Raw genomic sequence first — 16,315 nt, forward strand, 5'->3', positions numbered from 1 at the left:
TTTTATTCATAACAGAAAGGGGGACTTACTGTTATAAGGTAATGCCCTTTGGCCTAAAGAATGCAGGTGCAACGTATCAGAGGTTAGTTACCAAAATGTTTCAAGAGCATTTAGGAAAGACCATGGAGGTATATATAGATGATATGCTTGTTAAAACTCAGTACTCAAAGGATAACATATCACACTTATCTGACACATTTTCGATTTTGCGCAAATTTAATATGAAACTAAATACCGAAAAATGTGCGTTTGGCGTTGGTTCAGGTAAGTTTTTGGGTTTTCTTGTTTCTAACCGTGGTATTAAAGTGAATCCTACACATATTAAAGCCATTGAGGAAATTCCTGACATACTTTCAAACAAGAAAGAAGTTCAAAGATTAACAGGAAGAATTGCAGCCTTGGGAAGATTCATTTCTAGATCGTCAGAAAAGTGTTTCAAATTCTTCTCAGCCCTTAAGAAGCAGGATCATTTTGAATGGAATGAGGAATGTCAACAGGCACTTAGGAATTTGAAAATGTACTTATCAAATCCACCTTTGCTGGAAAAACCAAAGGCTGGGGAAAAACTACTCATCTACCTTGCTATTTCGGAAGTGGCGGTAAGCGATGTTTTGGTCCGAGAAGAACAAGGTAAACAATCCCCTATCTATTACGTAAGTAAATCTTTGTTAGGTGCGAAGAAGAGGTATCCTCAGTTAGAAAAACTTGCATTTGCGTTAATCATGGCATCTAGAAAGATAAGACCTTACTTTCAGTGTCATCCTATCGTTGTAGTAACTGCCTTCCCTTTACGTAACATATTACATAAGCATGAGTTATCAGGTAGGTTAGCTAAGTGGGCAATAGAGTTAAGTGAATATGAAATTGCATACCAACCTAGAACTGCTATAAAATCACAAGTATTAGCTGATTTCATGGCTGATTTTAGCCAGGGAATGCAGTTAGAAGCAGAAAAAGAATTGCAGGTATTCAATGGAGCTAACCCAGGGACTTGGAATTTATTCACTGACAACTCGTCTAACATAAAAGGAGCAGGTTTAGGGGTCGTATTGGTACCACCTACGGGTGAAACCATTCGGCAAGCTATCAAATGTCATTCCATAACTAACAATGAGGCAGAATATGAGGCTATGATTGCAGGTTTAGAACTGGCACGGGAACTTGCCATAAATCAGATTATAATCAAGAGTGATTCACAACTCGTAGTCAATCAGATGATGGGGACTTATACAGCCAGGGAAGCAAGGATGCAGCAGTACTTGGAAAAGGTACGGGAATTGATAAAACAATTTCAAAATTGGAAAGTTAGACAAATACCCAGGGACGAAAATCTTGAAGCAGACGCCCTAGCTAATCTCGCATATGCAGCCGACGTGGCAAATGATGCAAATGCCTCAATGATACATTTATTTCATTCAGTTCTTGATCCTGATGTGAATGAGGTAAATTTTAATAACTTAACATGAGATTGGAGGAACGAAATTGTTGCTTTTTTGCAGTATGGAACCGTCCCTGATGACAAGAAAAAGGCTTATGTGCTACGAAGAAAGGCTACTCGGTACTGCTTAAAACAAGGCAATCTATATCGTAAAATGTTCGGTGATCCCTTGGCAAGATGTCTTGGACCTTCACAAACAGAGTATGTAATGAGAGAAATACATGAGGGACATTACGGGAATCACGTAGGTGGAAGATCACTGGTAAGAACCTTAATTAGGGCAGGTTATTACTGGCCTAAAATGGAAGAAGAAGCGGAAAGTTTGGTAGCCAAATGTGATAAATGCCAAAGGTACGATAACAATATGCATAAAACTACGGAGCTATTACACCCAGTCATTGCGCCATGGCCATTTATGAAATGGGGAATGGATATCATGGGTCCATTACCACAAGCAAAAGGATAGGTAAAGTTTTTGCTTGTTCTCACTGATTATTTTACTAAATGGGTGGAGACAGGTGCATTCAAACAGGTGCGAGAAAAGGAAGTACGAGATTTTATTTGGCGGAATATCATATGTCGATTTGGTGTACCAAAGGAGATCGTATGTGATAATGGCCCTCAATTTATAGGAGCTCAGATCACGGAATTCCTTCAAAGTTGGCAAATTAAAAGAATAACGTCTACGCCTTATCATCCAGTGGGTAATGGGCAAGCAGAATCAACAAATAAAGTCATCATCAACAATTTGAAGAAACGATTAGAAGAGTCAAAAGGAAATTGGCCAGAAGTGCTACCTGGTCTTTATGGGCATATCGTACGATGACGAAAACTAGTACGGGAGAAACACCGTTTTCATTGGTTTATGGAACTGAAGCTTTGATTCCAGTCGATATAGGAGAACGGAGTACCCGATTCACGCAGGCGACACAAGAATCTAATGACGAGGAGATGCGAGTCAACCTAGATTTACTCGAAGCAAGGAGAGAAGCTGCACTAATAAGAATGGCAGCACAAAAACAGGTCATAGAACGATACTACAATAGAAAAACACGCCTCAGGTTCTTCAAAATTGGGGACTTCATGCTTAAAAAGGTTTTTCAATCTACAAAAGCAGCTAACGCAGGAAAATTAAGTCCAACATGAGAAGGACCCTACAGAGTTCGTGATGTTGCAGGAAAAGGAGCATATGAACTAGAAACAATGGATGGCAAAGTACTACCATCACATTGGAATGCTGTTCATTTGAAGAGATACTATTTCTAAGGGAAACCCACGGTCAGGTATAACCATTTTATATTTCATTTTTGAATTGTTAAAATTTTACTAACAATTTTAGATGATAGGCAAAAAGCTATACCGTACTAAATGATGAGTTACGACCTGTAAGGCACACGGAGTAACCTAAAATTCCTGGCCTAGGGTTACAACTATTCTGATAGAAATAAATACGGGGTACGCAGTTTTCATCTATAATCGCCCTTCCGAGTCCCGTGTGTTTTTCCTTTTCAGGAAAACAACCAAATGAGAGGAACTATCAAGTGCTCGAGGCTTCATACTTCAACACTCAAACACTTGGGGGACTACATAATATACATAGACATGTGTATAAAGAAGGAAAAGAAGATTGAGGGAAAATCAAGCCTAAAAAAGTCAAGTGCAGAGTAAATAGCCTAAAAGAGTCAAGTGCAGAATAAAAGTTACGAGATAGAGCCACGAGCTGAGGCTAAAGAGAAACAAAAACCTCATTATATTTAGGGTATTAGGGTAAAGGCCATATACTAAAACGGGTTATAAGGAAAAACCCCGTACATATTACTCTTCTTTTGTAAAAATCTGTTACAAGAAAAATAGTTACGAGAAAGTTATAGATGTACTTCAAATACATGTAAAGAATTATAAGTTCCAATAACAACTTGTCAAAGTTATTTCAAAGAAACATGTGTGTTCCTATTTCTTTTATCGTATGTTAACACCATTATAAAGTTGAGACGTCTACTTCATTAAGTGTCGAAATATAAAAGGGCCCTCTTTTATAAAACTCATGTTCAAATTAATTAGTCATGAGGATAACAGAAGCATTTTCGAAGAATAAAAATGCAAATTATTCTGTAAGTCCTTAAAAATTAAGGCAAGAATAAAGATAACAGAAGTTTATAATAATAACACGAGGAACTTCTTAATATGTAAAAATCTAAGACTAAGGACAAACTTAGTCATACAACTACGAGATTGTCTATATAGATTGCCTGCCCCATAAAAGACTTGGGGACTTACGACTTCAAAATCAACCCTCAAATAAAGTTAAGGGTCTGATTATAGTTTTCCAAAACAAAAGCAAAATCACTAGAACGTTCAAAACCGGTCAGTGAGAAGTTTGAGGAACCGAAGCAGGAGCATCGACAACAGTGGGTTCAATTTGGGCAGCTATATCAACAGATGCAGTTTCAGTCTGGCTTGTAGTAACAAATTTGATTGGGCTTGAAAGAATTGGGATACCCATATCAGCTTCAACATTCATGGGAGCTTCAGCCGCGGGAGAAGGGAAGTCCTGAGTTTGTTGAGCCTTTTCAATGGTTTTGGTGATCTTAGCTAACTCCAATTCCAGGTTGAAGTTTTCTTGACCAGCTTCAAGTAGGGTATCACGATGAGAATTCAAAAATGCCCAACTTGTCTCGACAACAGATTTTTCTTCAAGGATCTCATAATCCTTTTCCCAAGCAGCGATCTCATTCTTTAGCTCTTCATTTTCAGCCAAGGCGGAGTTGTGGGAAACTTGAAGAGAGTCATGGGATCATTCTAAAACACGCACTTTATCAGCTGCGATTCTGAGATCCTCTTGTGCTTGAGTCAAGTTTTGCACGAGCTCCCCAGCGTAAACTTCCTTTTGGTCCAAAAGAGCTTTTAACTCTTTGATTTCTTCACTAGCTTTAGATAGTTGCTCTGAGAAGGAGGACTCGAGATGTTCTTTGTCTTTTTCTGCTTGGCTTGAAGAAGCTTTTGCAACCGCCAATTCTGAAGTTAAAGCCCGCACTCGCTGCTCTAAGGTACTCTTGCTCTCTTGTAAGTCTTCTATATCAATCTGTGCACGCTCAAATTGCTCCTTCCAATTGATTGCTTCCGAATGAGAGTCACGTGCTATCTTCTCCAAGGGGGCGATTCTTTTCATCATTTCTATGCCAATAAGATTGGCCTGAAAAGGGGAAAAGGAAGTAAGAATCCTCAAAGATAGTCTAATTATAAAGCAAAAAAGGAAGAGAAGGAAAGTACCTTCAAAGTAGCATGTACGATATCATTCATTAAAGTCAGGGAACTATGACTCTCCAACTTGGCTTTTTCAATTGTGCCGATTAAAGGCTCCAACCATGCATCTACCTGACCTGACTTTCTCAAAAGGCTGCTCTCACCAGGAACTTCAATAGTTACCCGCCTCATATCGGCACTTCTACTTGAAGAGCCCGCTTTTGTATGATGAACGATAGGAGGGGGAATAGTCAAAGGAGGAGCCGGAGAAGAGGTACAAGCAGTAGAAGAAGGAACGGAAATAGCTGGGGCCGGTAAGGAAGGAACCACAAGCATGGGAGTTGGAAAAGAAGATAAGGGTACTTCGTCTAAAATAGGTCCTACATCTTCACGGCCAAATCTGCTGATGAAAAGTTGGTCAATAGACTCACGAGTATCGTGGGGAGTGACGTCATCGTCCGGAATTATTATTGGAGTTTCAACAGGTTCGGTAAGAGAAACCGACACTTCAGCTTTGTCATCAGATACGATGCATCTCCTAACTCGAGGCCTTGTCACCAGGGAGACCTCATCTCCCTCTTCTTCAGAGTCTTCCTCTTCTGCAACTTTCCTTTTTGCAGAAGAAGAACCCAAAACTATTTCTCGGGCTCTTTCTAAAGAGATATGGGTTCCTAAAGGAGTATGGGTTCCCTAGGAATCACGAGAAGCCGCAACTACTTCAGCAGTAACTCCTCGAATAGCAAATCCAGACAAAAAAAGGATAGAAATTAGAGCAATAAAAGAGAATATAGATACGAAAGGCACAAAATATAAATTCTTATCATGAGTCTTTACCTTCCAACCAAAATAGTTAGAAAGTGTTTTCCAAGACCTACCGTTCATCGGTGTGATCTTCAGCAATTTATCTACCCAACCACGGAAGTTGGGAACATCCCCCACAACTCCCATGGTAGCTAAGAAAAAAATAACAAAAGCAAAATTAGAGAAGTTGGCAAACTTGAAGGAAAAAAGGTACGAGAAGGTTAAAAGACTTACGTGCAAAATTACACTTCTCAGGGAAGGGAACATTATCCTCACCCACTAAACCAACAGTGGTGGAAGCAATGAATCGGGCATACCAGTCGCGGTCTTTGTCATCTTCGGGACTCACCAAAACCCTCTTACTCCTGGCTACTAGTGTAAGAACACCATTGCGAAAAAGCCCAGGTGAGTAAAGATGAATCAAGTGGGGGAAAGTAAAAGGAACTTTGGCTTTAGTGGCTAAATGCCTTAAACAGGTAACAACCCTCCATATGATCGGACCAATTTGGCCCAAACAGACGTTGAAGAAACGGCAAAATTCGAGAATGACTGGGTCAATCGTTGGTCTGAACCCTAAAGTAAAAGGGTATATGTAAACAAAAGAAAACCCAGTTAAATAAGAAGTTATCCTCTGATTCAGATTAGGGATAATAATGGGAAAATCGTTACTCCAATGACAATCCTTACGAACCACAGGAGTCAAAATTTCTGTAATTTGAGCGGGGTAAGTATCGACACGATCCAAAGTGGCAGTCTAGTTTCTTAGAGATTCCCTATCGTGGTAAAAAGATAATTCTGTAGGGACTATCTCTTCTACTAAAGGTTTGCGTAATGGTTCAGAAGGTTCTTTACTCCTAGAAGAAGATTTGTGAGAAAGGGAACCTCTGGTTCTAGAAGAGGGACCAGAACTAGAAGAAGGCATAGACGAACCACCTCGAGTAGATCCTAAGCTACGAAGCCTACCTCCCCTTCTATGCCTAATAGGGGCATTGGGGAAATAATCGACAATGGAGATTCTGGAGAGAGAGGGTTTGTGAAGACATAGCGAAGAGGAATGATGTAAAGAAGAAGTAAACAGAGAATGGAGAAATTAAGTGTTCAGTAAAATTTTATGAGGTAAAAGACAAGGAAAGAAGTTATACTTATATTGATAATCGACCGCCAAAGATAAAAGTGCAGTGAAGGAAGGATCACAATTATGATAACTGGCACTTCGTAAATAGTGGAACCGTAAAAACCTTGAAAAAGGCTGCAAAAACTGCAGAACCAATGAAAAATTGATACGTGTACGGAGTATTAAATGGAAGTGACAATTGAAGCGTCAATTTTGTCATAACATTAATGGTGACAAAAATTCTCGTTTTAATGAAAACCACTTCCCAAATATTTAACTGATGAATAAATGGAAAATAGGGGGACTATCTGTATTTGAAAAAATTACATTTATATAAGGATGACGTGTCGAGACACGTGGACTGGTCAAATAGTCAAAGAATTACAATTAATCAAGAGGCACGAGCAACAATAGAAACGAGCAAAGACAAAGGAAGAGGCACGGGTGGCCGTACATGTTTAAGTCATTTATATCCAAGAATCAAAAGGAATGGATCTGACCACAGTAAAGAGCGCAGATACAGAATTTGACAGGTATTAAATACTGGATACGTTAGGGAATTTGTATTGATTATAATGATTATGTAACGTAGTATTCAATGTCTTTAATTATTCATAATAGCCTCATTATGATTTGGGGAAAACGCATATCTTTAAGATACCTATAAAAGGGAGGTATCTGATCAATTGTAGGAACAAGAGATATTATCGGAATATACTTTGATTTACTTGTTTTTTCTCTTGATTACACTCTAATTACCTCAAATTACTTTCCTCTATATACTCTTTTGATTATCAGTAACCCGTGTTCTTCTAAATTCTAGCTTTGACTGAAATTCTATTTTTTGATTAAACACTACCATTGTTCCTTGAACCTGCTTAATAATACACAAAAGGGGAAAACAACAATTAGGAATTAGGATAATAGAACAAACAAACTATATACGAAAAGATGCTACTCTCTCCATTTCGATTTATATGATGTATGTTATGCATCACATTAAATTCCTTATTTTGAAAAAAAAAACATTCCATACCTGAAAATGCAAGGCATAGAAGACGATGTCTTCAAAAGTTTCAAAAGAAGATGAATTTGGTAGAAGAAGTCCTTCATCCTCTAAGTCTGATACAGCCTCATCAAATGAATCTTTATTGATCTTCAAAGTAGATATCTGAATCACCACTTCTTTGTCACCTATTTCTGTTGCTGAAATAACTAATGAAGAGCTCTCATTTCCTCCTCTTCTTTTTTGCTTGTTAAAATCAGCTGAATTTTCATTATTAGAGATTGTTCTTGATGTAAGATCTTCTTTCTTCTCAATTAGTCTTTCCACTTCATTTTGTAACTCTGGTATGTACTTTAGAACTCTTGATATTGTGGATGGAATGCTTAGTTTTTTCTGTGAACATAAAAAATGATCAAGTCTTGTCAGCGCAAATTTAAGTTTAAATCTTAAGCTCAGAGATTGAATTGAAAAATAGGATAGTTATTTTTTTTTGTTTTAAATAATCCATAATACCTTATGGTCAGAAGCTGGAAGTAAAGAGCGAAGAGAGGAATATAAGCTATTGATTTTTTTCTGCGATGACGCTCACTAGCATTGTGATTAAGCTTCTTTACCATCTGATCAGGTTGATTACCATTATTATTAATCTGATCAAATTTTTTGGCATCGCAGTGTTCAAGAAGTCTTGTTTGAGATGATGATGATGAATGAAGTGCAGCAGCTGAATTATCTGAAGTATCTGTGGCAGTGTTTATAAAATGATGGCTTATGGGATCCTCCAAAAGCCAGCAAAAATGGTCAGAAAACAAAGGAGAAGAAGAAATGGCTAGCATTTTGCTAATACTCTGAAAACTTAATTAATTTATGCTTTACTAATTTTTGTAAGACAATATTGCAGTCGTTACATTTGTGATGAGAATTTATGCCAATAGCTTTGATCAGGTCATACCTCAGCATAAGCCTTAAATAATAATTATCGATTGGTGGTTATACTAATGATTTGGTCTTTTCTTCTTAAGATAACAAGTAATAGACTTGTGTATTTCCATGGCCAATGTTTATCTACATAAGAAATGTATATACTTGTAGGGTGTAATTGCGTGTGGGATCCATGGCATACACAAGCCTTGGGTAAGATTAGTCGAGTATTTAGTGTCCATGGCACGTGTAAGCACGTTTAATCAAATTAAACACATCGGCGAACTGAATTACGAGTTCGATCGAATCCAGTAATTTTGTTGAAACTATGTATTGTCTTAAATGATCAATTCAATGCATACAAAATTATTAATTTAATTTAGAACCTAATTAACAAATCAAATTCAATGTATATCTAATTAAATATTTTAAATATATACTCCCTTTATTTCAATTTATGTAAACATATTTGACTGGGCACGGAGCTTAAGAAAAAAGAAAAGGCTTTTGAACTTGTGATGTAAAATAAGACACATATAATTTTTGAGGCTATAAATCTTTGCAAAAAGGAAAACTATTTCTAAATATAGAAATGAGTTATTCTTTTTGGCACGAACTAAAAAGAAAATAGGTTCACATAAATTAAAATGGATGAAGTATATTTTTATTGTGTTTGTACTCATTGTCAAAAAATTTACAATAACAACAACATATCCAGTATGATCCACATAGTAGGGTCTGGGGAGGGTAGTGTGTACGACCTTACCCTTAGCTTGTGATGATAGTGAGGTTGTTTCTAATAGACCCCCAGCTAAGGAAAGCATAGGCACCACGTTAATAAAAATAAAGACAAGAAGGAACAATACCGAGAAGCCATTTAAAAGCAGCATAAAAAACAACAAGATAGTAAGATGACCAAAATGAAAGAAACGACAGGTAGTCATGGAAACCTAATACCAACAGAATGCGAGAGTACGTACTAATACTACCAGTATGAACAATCTAGACCATCTAATCTACTACCATAATCCTAGACCTCCACACCTTCCTATCAAGGGTCATGTCCTCGGTTAGCTGCAGCTGCGCCATGTCATGCCTAATTATCTCTCCCCAATTCCTCAAGACCTCCAATATCAACCTCCCATACCTCCTTACTGACGTGTTTGTGCTTCTCCTCCTTACATGTCCAAACCACCTAAGCCTCGTTTCCCCCATCTTCTCCTCAATAGGGGCCACACCCACCTTGTCGTGAATAATCTCATTCCTAATCCTACCTAATCAGGTGTACCCGCACATCCATATCAACATCCTCATCTCTGCTACCTTCAACTTCTGGACATGGACGCTCTTTACTAGCCAACACTCAGCCCCATATGATGTTTTAACTTCAATACTACACAAGAGGAGAGGGGGATGATTTGTGTGGTGTCCAATTTTTCGCTTAAACTGATTATGGAAGGACCTGGTTCTTCTAAGTATTCCTCAACCTACTATTACTGAAATAGTAAATGCGAAATATAAAGAACACAAGTATTTTACGTGGAAAACACCTAGCTCAAAAGGTGAAAAAACCACGACCTACTTCTCTGTAGGATGTTCCCAAACTCTCCACTAAATCACCAAGCCAAAAACTGCATTTACATAACACTTTTGTCAACCTAGGATTTACTCTAATCCCGTTGTAGCAAACATCCTCTAACTATTGCGACAACTTCAAGTTAACTCTAACTTGAATACTCTAAGTACCTATTAAAATTGCCTCTAGATAAAGCTGAAAGGTACAATATGAAAATACCTACTACAATTGAACTAGAATAAAAGACAGACACTTGGAACTGATTCTTCTATCTAGTTCATGTAGCTTCAGGTTTGCACATTTAAATCACACACGAACTGCTTGCAAAATGCCTTGTTATTTTGCTTTCAATTCACGTTTAACTTTTGCTTTTATGCATCACCTGTAAAGTGAGAACATCTTGCGATTTATAGAGTTAGTAGAGTAGAAAATAACTAGAGTTGTAATGCTACTCTTCCTTGGTGGAAGAGTTCTAGTTAACATTAACCTCTAACTCATTCCCTGTCTTGGATAGTGTTCTCTTTGAGTAAGGAGTCATTCTCCTTGTCAATTATGCAACATTTTCGATCAGGAGATATCAATTATACCAAGTTAAGCTCATCTCCTTCACGTACATCCCACATGCTCGAATCTATCTATGTCTACGCATACAAGGGATGGACCGGGTTCATGCCTGAGCTCCCTTTGTCAATCTTCAAAACAAACCTTCACTTGGGCCAACAAATTTCCCCTTTTTGATGATGACAAACTCGGTGCTTTTCATAAGCTTAGGCCCTGCTTCAACTTAGCTCAACATCAACACAATGTTAGAAACATTTTTTCTTTTTATCACTTATCATCAAGGACCAGGTACATTAGGTTATAAATACCACTGTTCAAAGTGTAAAGCACAACCTTTTCCCCTTTTGGCATCATCGAAAATTTGCATAAATATTTAAGATAACTAGATTTTAAAACTTATTCATGGCCACTAGGACTACTTTAAATGCAATCATGAATTAATCATCATTGATCAAGCTAAGAATTTTAACCATTAAATAAATATAAACAAATAGTTAGAGCAAAAGTTAGTGAATTTCATTGATGATTGATAAGATTTTACCACAAAGCATAAGAAGAAATAAAAATACTGAAAACATGAGCAAAAGCAAAAAAAATCCCGAACTGGGCCACTGGTTGATCTAAACTAGGCTAGGAGGTTTAAGGTTGGGAAGGACCAGATGCTTGGTTTTTGGCTTGGAGTAGTTTCAACATATCCTGAAGAATGCCATCATTCTACTCCTTTTCTCTTGCCAGCTCAGTTCTTAGAGCATCTCTCTTCGTCTCCACCTTTGCCAATCTCTTCTTCAGCCTCTCAATCTCAGCATCCTTAGCCCTACTTTCTTGCACCAAGACTCGCACCTTGCTATTCATTGGTACCTTCTTGGATGAACCAGGTTCTTTAGTAGTGGCATGGATTTCATAGTCACAAGCAAGCAGAGTATTTGCCTCAAAATGATCCTTGCTTGTACCAACCTCCCACTTCTTCATAGGTACCTTGAAATGTGCAAGCACAGTTGTGAGAATAAAGCCATAGGTAATGGTATGAGTCTTGGTGTCATTTAGAACCCTATCAAGAAGCTGGATAATAAATCCATACTAGTTAATCTGCCTCCCACTATCCAAACACTCCATCAAGACCAAGTCCATGAAGTTTGAAATGTGCCTCTTTTCCTACCTTGGCATAACATATTTGTTGACAAATTCGAACAACACTTTGTAAGATGGCTTCATCTCACTCTTGTACACAGTCTTGGGCTCAATTTCCTCCTTATTGTAACTGAATTTTCAGGTAATGGCAAGGTCAATAGGAAGATTGTTTAGGCTTGTCCACTTGAGCTTTGTATAGTCATTGTACCCCTCAGTAGGTACACCCAGAATTTCTCCCAACTCCTTCACATCGAAAGAGACTTGCACTTCTTTCACCATAATGGTAACCCTTCCATTTTTCACCTCAGAATTTTCCATAAACTCAACAACTTCATTCCTGGCCAACCTACCATCCATCTGAAAGGCTATGTCCTTCCATCCTTGCAATTCCAACTTCTCCAATAGCAACACCATTCTTTGCTCCTCCAAGTCTCTGAGGAGTCTTCCTTTCAAAATAGTCCTTTTGCCAAACTTGGTCATCTTGTCTTTTTCATCATCAGAGTCATCTTCTTCTTCCTCCCCACTCCATTCTTCTTCATCTACAAGTTTCACTTTTCTTGATTTTACAGCAAATTTTGACTCTGAAATAGACTTCTTAGTGGAAGTCTTGGCTTTCTTGGGTTTGGGAGTCAAAACCTCCACTTTATCAGTCTCCTCTTCATCTTGAAGGACCAGGTCCGTCTCACCAACATCAGCAGCCTCAATAGGCTCACTCATCTTCTTCTTTCCCTTAGCAACTGCTTTTCTTCTGCTTTCCTCCAAGGTTTTCTCCAATTTTTCCTCATTCTGCCTTTTCTGGCTTCTTGTGGCTCTACCTTTTGTGGGAGAAATTTCAACAGTAACAAAAGGGACAGAAGGGGCAGCCTTCCTTTTCTTATTTGTCCTAGCAGTGCCAGGAGTTTTAGCCTTTGAACTTCCCTTCTTTTTTGGGTTATAACTCTCATTCACCTTTTTAGTAGGTCTGCTAGGGTTTCCTATTCAGATGGAACAGGTTCATCTACATTTTTCCTAAGTTGAACTAGCCCTTTAGCAGCTTCACCAGACCCACTTACCCCTATTTTGTATACACTCTCCTCTATTCCAGCAGATTCCTCTCCCAAAACAACTATTGCACCTGTTTCATTGGTTAGACTAACAATAGTGGGTGAAGAATCAACCACTCTTTTACCCTTTCCCCTCACAACACTCCTAGCACCCTTGCTCTCTTTTTCTTTTCCCTTTTCATTATTACCACCAACTTCTCTAGATTCTGTAGTCTCAACACCTGCTGTAAACCCTACCAGTACAAACTTATTCTCCAAATTTTGAAGCAACTTGAGAATTTGTCTCAGGAGTAACTTTAGGACCAGAAGATACCTGTTCAGTTTTGGAAGAACCACTTTCTTCTCCCTCAGTAGCAGACTTAAGTGTATCTTCAGATTTCCGGGATTCTTCTTCCCTACCTGCTTTAAATTGTTTGTTTATTTTCTCGATCTGCTCTCCTCTAGTGACAATCTTACGAGCCATCATTTTTACTATACTTTTCTTAGAGATTGGTGTGGTTGCAGGAGTTGTGGTTGCAGGAGTGGTAGTGGGTGTGGAAGTGGTTTCTTATGGTGGTGATGATGAAGGGCTTTTAGGAGTGTTAGCCATTTCTTTGCTTGGTTCTGGAAGAAAAGAGAAGTAAAATGTATTTGGAGGATTAGAGAAGTGGAGAGTGGTTGACGGCTTGAAAAGTAGTGGAGTGAAGAAAGCAATAATGTTGATCAATATAAAAGGAGGTAATTAATGGGTAATGACAGGCTTTTAAGACTTTTAAAAGTCTAATAAAACTGAATTTCAGGTTTGAAAAGACATTGGAGTTTATCCCTAATATCTAGGTAGTTTAATTCGGTTAGAAGTCTTTGAACGGAACTGATTCACTTATAACGGATAAGTTCAAAAGAACTTTGGAATTAGGTAGGACTCTGCTCATGATCCAAATATTATTATTTTAAGTTATATAGTGTGTAGCAAATATACCGTGTAATCTTGATGAACCAGGTTCTTCATCGAGAATACTCTTGTGTAAGTCTAAATTTGTCAAAATAGAGAAATATCATTCAAGATTAATGAATTATTTTAACACATGACACAAGAGTATACTATTGAAAGTATGAGATTGAGCAAATCTAATCTACTTATGTACAAAATTTACAGATTTTCTAAACAATTTATTTTTTTTCGATTGTGAAATTTTGAACTTGTCCTTTTAGGTGATCTTAATCATCCCTAATTCTAACTTGTTCCTTTCAAAGTGATATCTACTTAGAGCTTTTGTTAAGATGTCATCTATTTGTTTGTTAGTAGCACAAAACTCCACAGTGATCAAACCTTTCTCATAGTTGTCCCTAAAAAAATGGTACCTAATATCTATGTGCTTAGTTCTCTTATGATAAACCAGGTTCTTTGTCATACTAATGGCACTAATGTTATTACAAAACATAGGGATACAACTAACATCAATTCCAAAGTCCATTAATTGTTGTTTGATCCACAACATGAAGCAGCAACAACATACTCAGCTTCAGCAGTAGATAAGGCTACATAATTTTGCTTTTTAGTAGCCCAAGACACAAGATATGAGCCAAGAAAGTGTGCAATACCTTAAGTGCTCTTTATATCCACAATAAACCTGCATAATCAGCATATCCCACTAGATTAAAATTACTACCTTTTGGATACCAGAGGCGAAGGTCAGTGGTGCCTTTTAGGTATCTCGAAATCTTCTTGACAGCAGTCAAGTGAGACTCTTTTGGATTCGCCTGAAATCCTGCACAAAAGCCTACACTGAGAATAATGTCAGGTCTTCTATCAGTGAGATACAACAATGAGCCAATCATTTCCCTATACAACTTCTGATCAACAGATGAACCGGGTTCATTTTTATCCAACTTTGTAGCTGTTGCAATAGAAGTGTCAATTTCTTTGGAATCTTCCATTTTAAACCTTTTAAGCAGCTTTTTTACATACTTGTTGATGGATCATAGTTCTATTTGAATTTTGTTTAATCTATAAGCCTAAAGAGAAATTAAGCTCACTCATCATGCTCATTTCAAATTCACTCCCCATTAATTTAGCAAATTCTTTACTTAACTTATCAGTGGTTGCTCCAAAGATTATATCATCAATATATATTTGAACTACCAAGAGATCTTTAGCTTTTTCTTTCAAGAACAAAGTATTGTCAATTTTACCTCTCTTGTAGTCATGCTCAAGCAAAAATTTTGATAATCTTTCATACCATGCTCCTGGAGAATGCTCGAGCCCATAAAGTACCTTGTCAAGTTTGTATACATGATCAGGATGTTCCTTGCTTTCAAACCCCGAAGGTTGCTTGACAAACACTTCTTCCTTGAGATAGCCATTGAGGAAGGTACTCTTGACATCCATTTGATGGAGTAAATTCCATGTAAGCAGCAAAAGCTATCAGGAGTCTAATAGCTTCCAATCTTACAACTGGAGCAAAAGTCTCATCATATTCTATGCCCTCCTCTTAACTATACCATTGAACCACCAATCATGCCTTGTTCCTTGTAAATGTTCCATCTTTATCAAGTTTATTTCTGAAGACACATTTAGTGCCAATCACTTATCTGCCCCTAGGTCTTGGTACCAGATGCCAAACTTGACTTCTCTTAAATTGGTTGAGTTCATCATGCATTGCATTCACTCATTCTGCATCCTACAAAGCCTCAACAACATTTTTAGGTTCAATAAGAGATAGAAAAGCATCAAAAGCACAAAAATTCTTCAAAGAAGATCTGGTTTTGATTCCAGAGGTTGGATCAGTAATTATGTTCTTAATGGGATGAGAACTTTGGTACTTGTAAGGTTTCACAACCAGCTGATTTCCTCTTGATGTTCCTCCAATGTTTTGTTTCTGAGGAACAAGTTCATGGACAGGTTCCATTGAGGTTTGAGATTCAGCTCCTCTTTGTTTAGTTCCCCCTATCACGTTGCCCTGAGTAGAAGAACCTGTTCCATCACTTGTTCCTTCCTCTGGTGCATCTTTAGTCTAGTCTATGGTTTCATTTGAATTTTTTACCAGCCTAATTGCTTCATCTTCATGTTCCTATCTCTCAGAAAGAATGTTAGTTTCATCAAAAACCACATGTACACTTTCTTCTACACACATAGTTCTTTTGTTATAGATCTTATAAGCTTTACTATGTGAAAAATATCCCAAGATTACTCCCTCATCACTTCTGGGATCAAATTTACCTAGGGAGTCTTTGCCATTATTGTGCACAAAGCACTTGCATCCAAATGACCTAAGATGGGATATATTTGGCTTTCTCCCTTTAAGTAACTCATAAGGAGTCTTCTCAATAAGAGGTCTAGTCATGCACCTACTTATGATGTAACATGCAGTGTTCCCAGCTTCTACCCAGAAACTATGAGGCAATTTACTAGAAAGAAGCATAGTCCTAGCCATTTCTTCCAATGACCTATTCTTTCTTTCAACTACACCATTTTATTGTGGAGCCGTAGGTGCATAAAAGTTATGAT

General features: G+C 37.7%; 2 protein-coding genes across 2 annotated transcripts; one reads left to right on the plus strand and one right to left on the minus strand.

Moving 5' to 3' along the window:
* Nucleotides 1-2,260: 2,260 nt before the first annotated feature.
* Nucleotides 2,261-2,584, plus strand: LOC138883361 (uncharacterized). The gene has a single exon (XM_070164043.1). The coding sequence runs from the start codon at nucleotides 2,261-2,263 to the stop codon at nucleotides 2,582-2,584; it is 324 nt and encodes a 107-aa protein (XP_070020144.1).
* Nucleotides 2,585-11,371: 8,787 nt separating this feature from the next.
* Nucleotides 11,372-13,291, minus strand: LOC104233365 (uncharacterized). The gene is made up of 5 exons (XM_070164044.1): nucleotides 13,142-13,291; nucleotides 12,838-13,098; nucleotides 11,994-12,733; nucleotides 11,814-11,915; nucleotides 11,372-11,705 (listed from the first exon to the last, which is right to left on the minus strand). The coding sequence occupies exons 1-5, from the start codon at nucleotides 13,289-13,291 to the stop codon at nucleotides 11,372-11,374; spliced, it is 1,587 nt and encodes a 528-aa protein (XP_070020145.1).
* Between the last annotated feature and the right edge of the window lie 3,024 nt (nucleotides 13,292-16,315).

Source organism: Nicotiana sylvestris, chromosome 12, assembly GCF_000393655.2.
Source record: "Nicotiana sylvestris chromosome 12, ASM39365v2, whole genome shotgun sequence".
NCBI classification, from domain to species: domain Eukaryota; kingdom Viridiplantae; phylum Streptophyta; class Magnoliopsida; order Solanales; family Solanaceae; genus Nicotiana; species Nicotiana sylvestris.

Bases quoted from the DNA above. Each gene is read 5' to 3' on its own strand.
- LOC138883361 (XM_070164043.1), top strand. From the start codon at position 2,261: ATGACGAAAACTAGTACGGGAGAAACACCGTTTTCATTGGTTTATGGA.
- LOC104233365 (XM_070164044.1), bottom strand. From the start codon at position 13,291: ATGGCTCGTAAGATTGTCACTAGAGGAGAGCAGATCGAGAAAATAAAC. The intron at 12,734-12,837 runs GTAAGTGGGTCT...CCTACTAAAAAG, and splicing joins AGAGTGTATACAAAATAGGG to GTGAATGAGAGTTATAACCC. The intron at 11,706-11,813 runs GTAGGAAAAGAG...GCTTCTTGATAG, and splicing joins AACAAATATGTTATGCCAAG to GGTTCTAAATGACACCAAGA.